Source organism: Primulina huaijiensis, chromosome 3 (assembly GCF_012295235.1).
Source record: "Primulina huaijiensis isolate GDHJ02 chromosome 3, ASM1229523v2, whole genome shotgun sequence".
Lineage (NCBI taxonomy): Eukaryota > Viridiplantae > Streptophyta > Magnoliopsida > Lamiales > Gesneriaceae > Primulina > Primulina huaijiensis.
Genome location: NC_133308.1, coordinates 26690303 through 26700929, shown reverse-complemented (window position 1 = coordinate 26700929; position 10627 = coordinate 26690303). Strand labels below are relative to the sequence as shown.

The following is a 10627-nucleotide window of genomic DNA, read 5'->3' as shown; positions in this document are numbered from 1 at the left end:
AAAATAAGAAAATCTCGATAGTAATTGTTTTCTAAATGATTGCGGTGATTTAGATTTTACAATCCAATTAACAAACTTAATCAATCTTATTAAAATCATATCAAACACAAAATATTTTATCACACCATCTTATTTGTCCATATCTTTCAATCTTATATCCCTATGTCATATATCCTTACTCATCTCACGCTANTAAACAAAACAGGCAGTTAATAAATATGTAATTCTTCTGAATTTAAATGCACATGTATGAATTAAATATGACCATTTTTCAATTTTTTGAGCAAATAAAAAACTTTTCCCAGAAACTTTTATTACGGTTAAATATTGACAAATTGATTCCACATTACATAATCATCATTATGTTGCCCACATTACAAAATTCTCAGTTTTAAGTCAGGATAACCAACCCTTGCTTTGTGCCTTTCAAAGAGATTCTGTAGCGCTTCAAGAAACTGCTCATGGACTTCCGCAACCTTGTATGGATCCCCAAGGAAAGAAAAGCAAAGACGAGACTCAGTTCATGACCAACATGCATTGATTGATGGCAGCAAATAGAAATCAAATCAAGCAGCAACATATTTCTATCATAATTCATGAGAAGTTATAGAGGCATGCAATAACGAAAGGCCGGTAATAACTTCGTACATCATAAACGAGGAAGCAAAGAAAGAAACTCAGTTTGGGGCCAATACATTCAATGATGGCAGCAAGTAGAAATAGAAAAGCATAATTTTCAAGCAGCGAACATTGATTCTATCATAATTCATGAGAAGTTTTATAGGCAAGCTAAAAGAAAGTTCGGTGACAGCATTGTGTGTCATACACGAGGATATTAGAAAGAAAATGAGGTTAAATTAGCAATTTCGAAAGTGTAGGCAGGTATTATTCACATTCAACCTCATTTTCAGGAATCAAGTGTGACCAACAAATTCCCATTCCACTGCTTCTTTCTTTTCTGTAAGATTATAATGAACCAGTAGAAGCAAAAAAAAGGCCTAGCTGAGGCGGCCTGTCAAGTTGATCCAATTGTAAGATTTCTTTCAGTGGCCATTGGAAACCCAAAGAGTTGGATTTTACATGTCAAGGCAATCATCTTTGTGTTATCAGCAGCTTGTAGGCTGCAGTTTAGCAGCATGCTATTTGACTTATATAGATAAATTTTTAGTTTATGCTGATCATCTTGCACATTTGAGTAATCAATCTTGACCGCTATGCAAACATGGCAGCAAGCAATAATTAAAACAAAAAAAAAAAAGTCATTACTTTCCATGATTGGATTAATTCTTGTAACTTGTCTACCTCGAAATTTTAAGTCTATGCCAAACATACCTATTCCAAGAATCAATATTATGCAGAAAATATGAAGTTCGCAAGAAAATATACCTTAGATCCATGTGAAAATTTATTAAAGTACTGTTTTACGGGTTAAAATTTAAGGAAACAGGATTCCAAGTAGCCTCAACAATTTTTTATGTGGAGTACTGTAGACTAGCATGCCTAATCTACCTTGTGCCATCGAACTTCCATAAAAAGCGAAATGATACATGAATAGAATATGCATGCAGAGGGATACCTCTTCTGGAGAAGGTTGCGGATTTTTCTTGATTATGATTGGTTGGCCGACCACCACATGCATTGGATGCCTAAAAGGAAGAGGTGAACTGCGAACCACAATCGGAAAAAAATCAGAATAAGAGCACTTCCCTTAAGCTGAGAAACACTTATTTCTTTCCTCCATTTGAAAATGTAATAAATATGAGCCAATAGGTAACCCCTTCATATTAGCCAATAGCAGAGTAAAATAAAATCACATAAAGCAGGATCCTCTAGGAATTACATACTATAAAGACCAAAAGGTCCAAAACAACCTCCTATTTTCTCTTTTTTATGAGACTAGCTGAAAGAATCATACCATGACATGACTACCTTGGATAGTTGACAGAGATTCATTTGCTACTTTTATTATTGTTGAGCCTTACGAATTTCTGGGTTGACATTGTTGGCAGTTAGGCTGCCATTGATCAGCTAAAGTTGTAGAGGTGTGTGAGTAACCAGATCCCATTAATTAAAACAACTCATAAAAGTTGAGAGATATATTGATACATGGGACGGAAGCAATTTTCTTAAATTTTCTCTCGATCTGCATGCTTGTTTATTGTTTCTTCTTCTTCATCGAAATGAAGTTTGATTAAAAAAAAAAAGCCTAAACCAGTACTGAAAATTGAGGGAAAAAATTTGAGATTTTTCAAGTTGACAATCCAATCTTTCGAAACAGTAATGAAGGAAAGAAGACCTCAAGTCAGAATCTAACAGTACACGAGGGTAAAGAGATAACACAATTCAACTACGTGGTCTGATCATAAGTGCTATGATATAGTCAAACAATTGACATTTAAAACCGTTCTTATTCTTATTTCCCATTTAAATATTTAACTATGATCAGATTTTTTATACTGTCAATAAATATGCTCTCTTTTTAATCACGGATTCATCATATTAACAGATAATACAATAACCACGATAATATCAAACTCAATCATGTAATCCTTATCACATATTCATGACAATTAATTCAGGAGGAACCCTAAAACGACCCCTCTTATGACAGGTTATATGTCATGGTTCTGAGTTACATATCTCGTTATGGGGCGGTTCGTTTTAGGTAAGAACATCACGATCTTTCAGCATTAGGCTTTTATGAAATCTTCAGCTTGACCATTTATTTACATGCGCTCACTTATAAATACAAACAAATCTTCTCCCTGTCAACTACTAAAAAATAAAGATAGATTCCCTGTCAACTACTAAAGATGTACACAAATCCTAAAGATAAAATACTTCTCCTAATCCCAACATGTGTCCCATATTTATAGAAATTAGAACACATGGGATATTGACAATTATCTTTTATTTGAAAAATAATCAAATAGATAAGTAGTAAACTAGTCAGTAGAGTGACCTTGTCACTCGGAAAAGTAAAAAGCAGAGTGTAGTGGCTCGAAGCAGCACTGAGGTAAAATTAAGGGCTGTGGCTAATGGGGGTGGGAGATATTATGGCTAATGTTAGTTCTTGAAGAGCTAAAGATGAACTTGGAAGCTCTGACGAGACTGTTTTGTGATAACAAGTCAGCAATTAGTATTGTGAATAGCCATGTACAGCATGATCGCACAAAACACATTGAGGTTGACAGGCATTTCATTAAAGAAAAGTTGGAGAGTGGAATCATCTGTGTGTCGTTCATCACATTTGAACGACTAATTGCCGATGCGTTGACAAAGGGCCACATAGACCCAAAAATTTCACTACCAAGTTGGGCATGATAGATTTTTATGAACCAACTTGAGGGAAGTATAAATTGGAGAACCGTAAATATTTAAGGATATTGTGTTATCTTGGAGATACTTCTATTATTTGTTTTCTAAATTATGGATAGATAATTGGGTATAAATGCAGCCCATTTGTATCTCATTTAATTATTCAAGAAAGTAATAAATTACAGTAGAATTCGTCCTCTGCCTCTACATCATGAGCTTCCTTGAGTCTGCACACATATATCCCTTGCTGCTTAAGTACCTTTCAATAAATCTGATCAAACACTCCAAAAACTTCCATCATCTCCCTCTTAAACTTCACCATGATAAAGCTCTTAATCTCCCCCACCTCAATAACAAACTAGGGCATCAAAATACGTGTTAGGCTGTTTGCCGACTCTTCCTCTGTTGTATAGGGAGTATTCCTAGTGGTCTTTCCACATTTTCCAATTTCACAGGAGGTAGTTTCTTCCTTGAGATCCTCTACATCAAAAGTAAGGGTCCACACAGCATTTAACAAAAAACATACTGAAGAGTGTGGTTCAAAATTATTAACAAATCTGTATCTGAAAAACAAGAGAGGAGAACAAACTTTTTATAGCTCACCTCAAACTCCCTTTCCTTTCCCTTTCAAAGTTGTCCAATATATCTAACCAAAAGAACAAATTCTACATACCCTTTTTCTTTTATCTCACTTCTCTTTTAACTCAATCCAACCAAAGCCAATACAGCAGCATATGCTACATTATTTTCCCTGGCATATTGCAATATTTCCTTTTTGACGCTCAGAGGAAAATAAGTGTTGAACGACCATATTATCCCCAAATCAACTGGGTGCTATAAAAAGGGCAAAGCAGCAATTTTCAAAAGCTATAGCATATTCTCCTAAAATAAACATACCCCATTACACCCCAAAAAAGTATTGGTGTAAACTTTATAGCTCTAGAAAATTCCAAGTAGAGTTTCCAGCTGGGCTTCCACCACTTGTACACATCTGACTGCACAATAAATGAAACAGTCATAAAGTAAGTGATGTTTGCCACACTTTAAAAGTGACAAATAAAAGAGAGATTACGTAAAATTGTTTAAATTTTTTTACGTATTTAAATTTTTTTTTATGTAATAGGCGTTGATATGAATTTTCTATAATAGAGAAGCTCCAAAGTGGAGGAGGCATGCCAAAGGTCAACCCTGAAGAAAGGTAACTCAAACTATCAATTTCATTTCCCACAGGAAACTAACTATTAACTTTGGTTTCACCTCATGCGTGCCATAAGGATCCGAGAATATTCTCAGTTCCTGAGAGGAAAAAGAACCTAATTATTAAAATCGTGTGTTATCAAGTGCCAACCTATGCCAAAGCAAATATTATGTATAGTTGAAGTAAGATTGTTTTCATTTTTCTAAAGAAATGTCACTCAAGAACTTATTCATTTACTCGTTTCATTTCTTTTTCTTAGCCTTGTTGAGAAATTAATGCGAATATAATCGAAATGAAAAATGAAAGTTTGTCTGAGAAGATGATTTATCCACCAATTGTGCTTTTCAATAATCATTACTGAACTATGTATTCAACTAAGAAAAGAAGGAAATTTAAATGATAAACAGGGAATGTGATACATTTTTAGATGCGCATCCCTGTGATACATTTTTAGATACGTACTATATTTATTTAGCCCCTTTACATGTCAGACAACAATCTAAGTGAGTAAGTGATGAGCTAGTCCAATCCAGTGAATATTTAGAAAATATACTTTCACATGAAACAACCAGTGAGAAAAAACAACAAAATCATACCTGACCATAGCAGAAAACAGGAACCAAAGGTTTTCCCAACTCCATAGCAATGCGTACGAATCCTGTCCTTCTTCTAAGGAAAGCAATCTGGGTAAGAAGCATTAGAGAATTTAGACACTAGCACGTACATATGTAGGAAATTGAGGAATAAAAATATTAGGATGCACATTTTATATCTATAATTTAGCCCATCCAGGCAACAGGCAACTCGATAAAACAATCTCAGACTCCCTTTCTGCAAAAATTGGAAATATAATTGAATAAAATATCCAAGAAATCAGGAAAAAACCTTTTGAATAAGGAAATGGCCCTTTTCTTATAATACCCCACTAATTTGGTTTGTAAAGAAGATATGCCCAACAAAGTAAAACATTCATATTAAAAGCTTCCATACAAAATCCAAAATTGATAGAGATTATATGCCTAACAAACTAAAATATTCCAATTGAAAATGTCCATATAAAACCTGAAATCAATGCTTCTATATACTTTACATCTCAGTGTTAATGTAACACCCAAAATTGTCCACGATGCCACTAGCATGTTATTCAGTTTTCTGTTTATTATTTGTTTAAATTTCAATTTAAAACTTTATCGTGTGTCAAAATATAAATGTTATAATGAAATTAGAAAAGGGGTTTCTTGTTAGCTTTTAGGTGAAGCGGACTGGAGACAAACACCGGGAAAAACACCATAGGACGGTAAGAATTATTATACGATTTTTAATTTAGAAATTTAAGTAGGATTTACCTAAAAAGGTTAACTTTGCTGATTTTTCACACTTGCAAGATTTTATTGGTGCAGAAAACGAGGCTTGAGCTGGAGAGGATGCTTGAGGGATTTGCAACCAGCATCGGCTTACCACAGTCTTTCTACTTTCCACAATAAGTTTTATGATATTTTACTTCATGGGATGATTGTTCTTTCAATGGTTTAGCATAATTTTTTTAGAAGCATTGTAGTTTTGTAGCATGGAACGAAACATCGCTCTCAGTCTTTTTGGTTGAAGGATTTTGAAGTTTTATTTAGGAAGGTTGGATGGCAGATTTTGTTTATAGAACCCAGTTCTATTTTTATGAAATTTTCGAGTTGCGCTATGGATAAATTAAAATCCGGACAGAATGACAGTCGCCCAGCGCTTGCCATTCTGCCAAAGTAAAAAATAAATGAAATTACGGGTCATTACAACTAATCTCTACAATGACCAGATTGCACCTCCCTCCTTAATCAAGATGATATCCATACATCTACCTCAGAGGAAATAGACACCGGCATTTTGGTACATGGGGAAGGTACATCGATGTAAAGATACCACAGTCATTTTATACCAAATTGTAAACATTTTCAAACCTTATGCAAGGTAAATATCATGACAATTTCCAAAAGAGAGATTTGTACAATTTGGAAGTGTCTCGGATGGGATAACAGATATGTAAATTGCCCTTAAGAAATGGGATCACAAAGATCTTTTGTAAACAATAGATGGCAATTGCACCCCAAAAATGATCACCATGTGGCATAATAATTTACAATGAAGTGTTCAGCAATGCTATGCCTATAAAAGAAATATGAAGTCATAGGTTGAACATAATCTCATTTTCTTGTTGAGCTTAATCAATGCTAGACATCATTTGCAATGTTATTACGTTCACAACAGAAGAGAACTTTTAGACATCAAGAGGTCGTGTACAAGTCGATGCAATAAAGAGTCGTGTACAAGTCGATGCAATAAAGAGGTCGTGTACAAGTCGATGCAATAAAGCATATGTGTATTGGATGTATCCTGAAACTATATAAAAGCAAATAAGTTGGTGAGGAAAAAAATTCTAATTCAGGTTACTGCACAAGCTGATTCACACACATAAAACAATGTACTGAGCACAAAAAGATTGAATTGCGATAAAATTAACCTCAGAGCCATGCTCCATAAAAAAGGCCTCTTGAACTCCCCCTGGCACTATGACACAGCTGTACCCTGATGCTAGAAGGGAATAAAATTTTTTCCTTGTGGCAGGTGTAAGTCCCAACCAAGACCAAATATGTCTCAAGAATGGCGTGTAGAATACCTGATCAAATTTCCTCGTAATTAGAACTAACATTGGCACATTAAACTTTTACTAAATGATTCACATAAAGATGCGTTCTTACAGCAGTACTGGCAAGAACCTTGATTTTGGGGAGACGCATGAAGCCTGTAAGATCAGCAAGTGCAATAACTCCAATAGGCCAAACTGAATGTGGTTCGTAGCCAAAAACTGCAAGAAGTAATGTTAAACTTAAAAGTTTCAGAACGAAATGAATTCTTCTCTAAATACATTGGCTAAACTAAAGGAGCAGAAATGAGCACAACACCACTCTACAGCTGATACCATTTAATAAAAGCAAAAATATTTTTGAGTATTCGACTAAAATACTTGGTTTACTGATTTAAAAACAAAATTCTTGTAAACGAATGGAAAGTGGGCCAATTCTGAAAGGAGACAAGACCGGTCACACATAGTTTTGCTTATTATTTCTTCTAGACTATCTACAGCAAGATGATTAGACAAGTTAAGCTTCCCTAGGTTGATCATACTGCTAGTTTCTTCCTTTCACTCTGTGTACGCCTGCTATGTTTGCGGATTTGGAAAAATGATAAGTCTCCGAACTCAGAGTGTGATCGCAAATTGAAATTATAAGTTTATGTTATATGATGTGAATCCATATAGTCTTCAAAAGACTCTTGCAATCTTTCCACTTTGTTTATACTATATGATGTAAGTTTATATTATATGATGTGATATTTATCCACATATCCTCATCAGAAACTTTTTTCCATGGCTAAGAAGAGAAAGTCTGACATGAGAAACAGTTAGCTAAAGCATCACCATAATTTTCATATCTTAAGATGCCATAAACTGATCCAACCAAAACCAATGGTCACAAAATGAAAGAGATTCTGTTGAGATTGGATAGAAAGGCAAATCATAATTAAATTGTATCTGGATAACTTGATATTAAACCCCACCCCCAATTTCAAGCTACTGAATCACCTCAATTTCACACCTAAACAAAATCAGCTCAGTAACACGTAGAACAGGGAATATAACCAGAACTTCAAGCTACTGAATCATCTCAACTTAGCACCAAAATAAATCAGTTCAGTAGAACTTGACATAAGACCTGAATTTGAAGTTACTGAATCACCACAATTTCACACATAAATACGAGCAGTTCAGTGACATCAGGCTTTCATCAGAAAGAAAATAACCCAATAGTCATAAAAGAAGAGGAAAACACAGAAATACTAAAACACAAGCAGATATAAAGAAGTGGGAATACCATATGCCTCATTAGGATCAAAGGCTTTTATGTTCTCCACGTGCAAAGTCACAGGGAAATAGCCAACTGCATGCTTGCATATGTACCTGATAATCATTCAAAATCACAAATTCAGAATCAACTAAAATAAGGATCTAGATTACATAACTTCAAAGTAAGCAAATGGCAACTGCACAAGCTAACCTGGATAGATTCCGACCCCATTTGCTCCTCTCATCAATTGGGATGACCATAAATACCAAAAGCAATCCTATAACTCTGAAAATCAATCACAGATAACCCAGAACTCACTTATCAATCGAACTCGTAGAAACACAAACACACATGGAGGTTGGACAGAAAATGGAATACGAACAAAAGGGCTTTGGAAAATGGGAGGAATACGAAGGATAGAAGGATGACGATGACGTTGAAATGAACTGCACCCAGCCACAACACTAGCGCCAGCATCATGTGAAACACCGATGATGGGGCACCTTTGAACTCCGCCCATTCATCCAACGGAGACTCCTGCCGCCGGATAACCCCGTCCGCCTCCGTCGACATAAGCTGCAGCAGCTGAAAGTAGTAGTCTTTGTTAGAGGTGATTGAATGCGTTTTATGGGAAACGCCGCTCCCCTTTTGTAGTTGATTTCTAACACACACAGCTCAGTGGATCCAGCCCAAGCTAAAAAGGTCACGTCTTTAACACAGTAGCGTCTACAAATCTAACTGTTCTTTTTGATTATTTGGAAAACACCCAAAAAATGGAAATTGAATTCCACAACGGTCTCAAGATTTTGTTGGCGTGTGGATAATGTGTGCGCTCGCTGGTGGTTACACCAAGGTTTCATTCCATTGAATTTTTATAACTTGCCTTTTATAAATAATAATTATTTGGATTGAATTTTTCACAAAAATCAAAATAATTAAATAATTTTTGGTCTCTTTTGAGACATCTTGTCCATATCTAAAAAAATAATAATGTTTTTAACATAAAAAAAATATTATTTTTGCATGAGTTTATTTTTGCATTAGTCGAGTCAGGTCGAAAATTCATCTCAGAAAATACAATATCATAAAAAAATTTGTAATCTTTTGAGACATTTTGTCCATACTTAAAAATAATAATGTTTTTAACATAAACAAATATTATTTTTCATGAGTCGATTCAGGTCGAAAATCCATCTCACAAGATACGGTCTCAAAAAAATTTTTGTAATTAAGTATAGGGACAATACCCATTTTTAGTCCTATAGTTTTAGATTTTATGAACTTTAGTCTTTCATTTAAAAGAAAAATATTAAAACATGGTTGTTAAACTTACCAAATTTGACTTGATAAAATAATTTTACATCCATAAATTATAGAATATTACAATGTAGTCTATGTTATACTTGAAATAATTCTCCTTATATTATAATATCATTAGATCATATGAGTCTATCATATTTTAATAGAAACAGACATCTTGAAATTATTATATAAAATTCAAATTTTCTTCACATCGTGAGTGAGAAACACTAAAACCAAAATCTAACGAATTCGCGCAAATGATAGTCACGAGACAAATATTTCTCTTAAATTGGTCGATCCTCTAATTTAATTTTATTCTCAAAATTTATCTGACCACACTGAAAGAGTGGGAAGCAAAAATTTTGGAGGTAGTTAATGAAATTAGGCCAGGAAAGTAGGCTTCCTAACTAACTATCACTTGCTCAAAACCGTTTTCTAATGTTTCAATAACGTTGAGGGCATTATTAGGAAATTGAGTAATTTTATGGGCCATTTAATAATATGTGAGAAATAAGAGAGAATAATTAGAAGAAGAAAAAAAACTCGATAATGACACAAAAAATAGTGATATTTTAAAAATATTTTAGATTTTGTACATTAAGAAAAATGCCCGTGGTACCAAGCTTTATGTTTTTATTAAAACTAGTAAAAGATGCATACACACGTCGCATGTGTTATTATTGTTTTAAATTTAATCAAATAATACTAAAAAATTAATACGAAATTATTTCCAATTTAGGAGAGTTGTTCGATTTAAAAAAGAAATTTTGTTTAGATTTATTTTTATGTAAAATATGGAGTGATTTTAGAAGATTTTTAGTAAGGTAAGAAGGGTAATTATAAAATTAAATATTTTGGTGTCTTTTAAAATAATTACTCTAAATGTCTCACATTTAATAATATAATAATAAAGATTAGG

The 10627-nt window shown here is 33.8% G+C and overlaps 1 protein-coding gene across 2 annotated transcripts; it reads right to left on the bottom strand.

The window, feature by feature from the left end:
- Positions 1-209: 209 nt before the first annotated feature.
- LOC140974186 (diacylglycerol O-acyltransferase 2D-like) lies at positions 210-9256 on the bottom strand. Of its 2 annotated transcripts, XM_073437492.1 has the most exons (10): positions 8789-9256; positions 8617-8691; positions 8434-8519; positions 7261-7367; positions 7023-7178; positions 5113-5199; positions 4216-4313; positions 1577-1664; positions 346-476; positions 210-295 (listed from the first exon to the last, which is right to left on the bottom strand). In XM_073437492.1, the coding sequence occupies exons 1-9, from the start codon at positions 8977-8979 to the stop codon at positions 375-377; spliced, it is 990 nt and encodes a 329-aa protein (XP_073293593.1). In that variant the 5' UTR covers positions 8980-9256; the 3' UTR covers positions 210-295; positions 346-374. The 2 variants fall into 2 exon arrangements, with proteins under 2 accessions (XP_073293593.1, XP_073293592.1); XM_073437491.1 differs by having other exon boundaries at positions 210-476.
- Positions 9257-10627: the final 1371 nt, after the last annotated feature.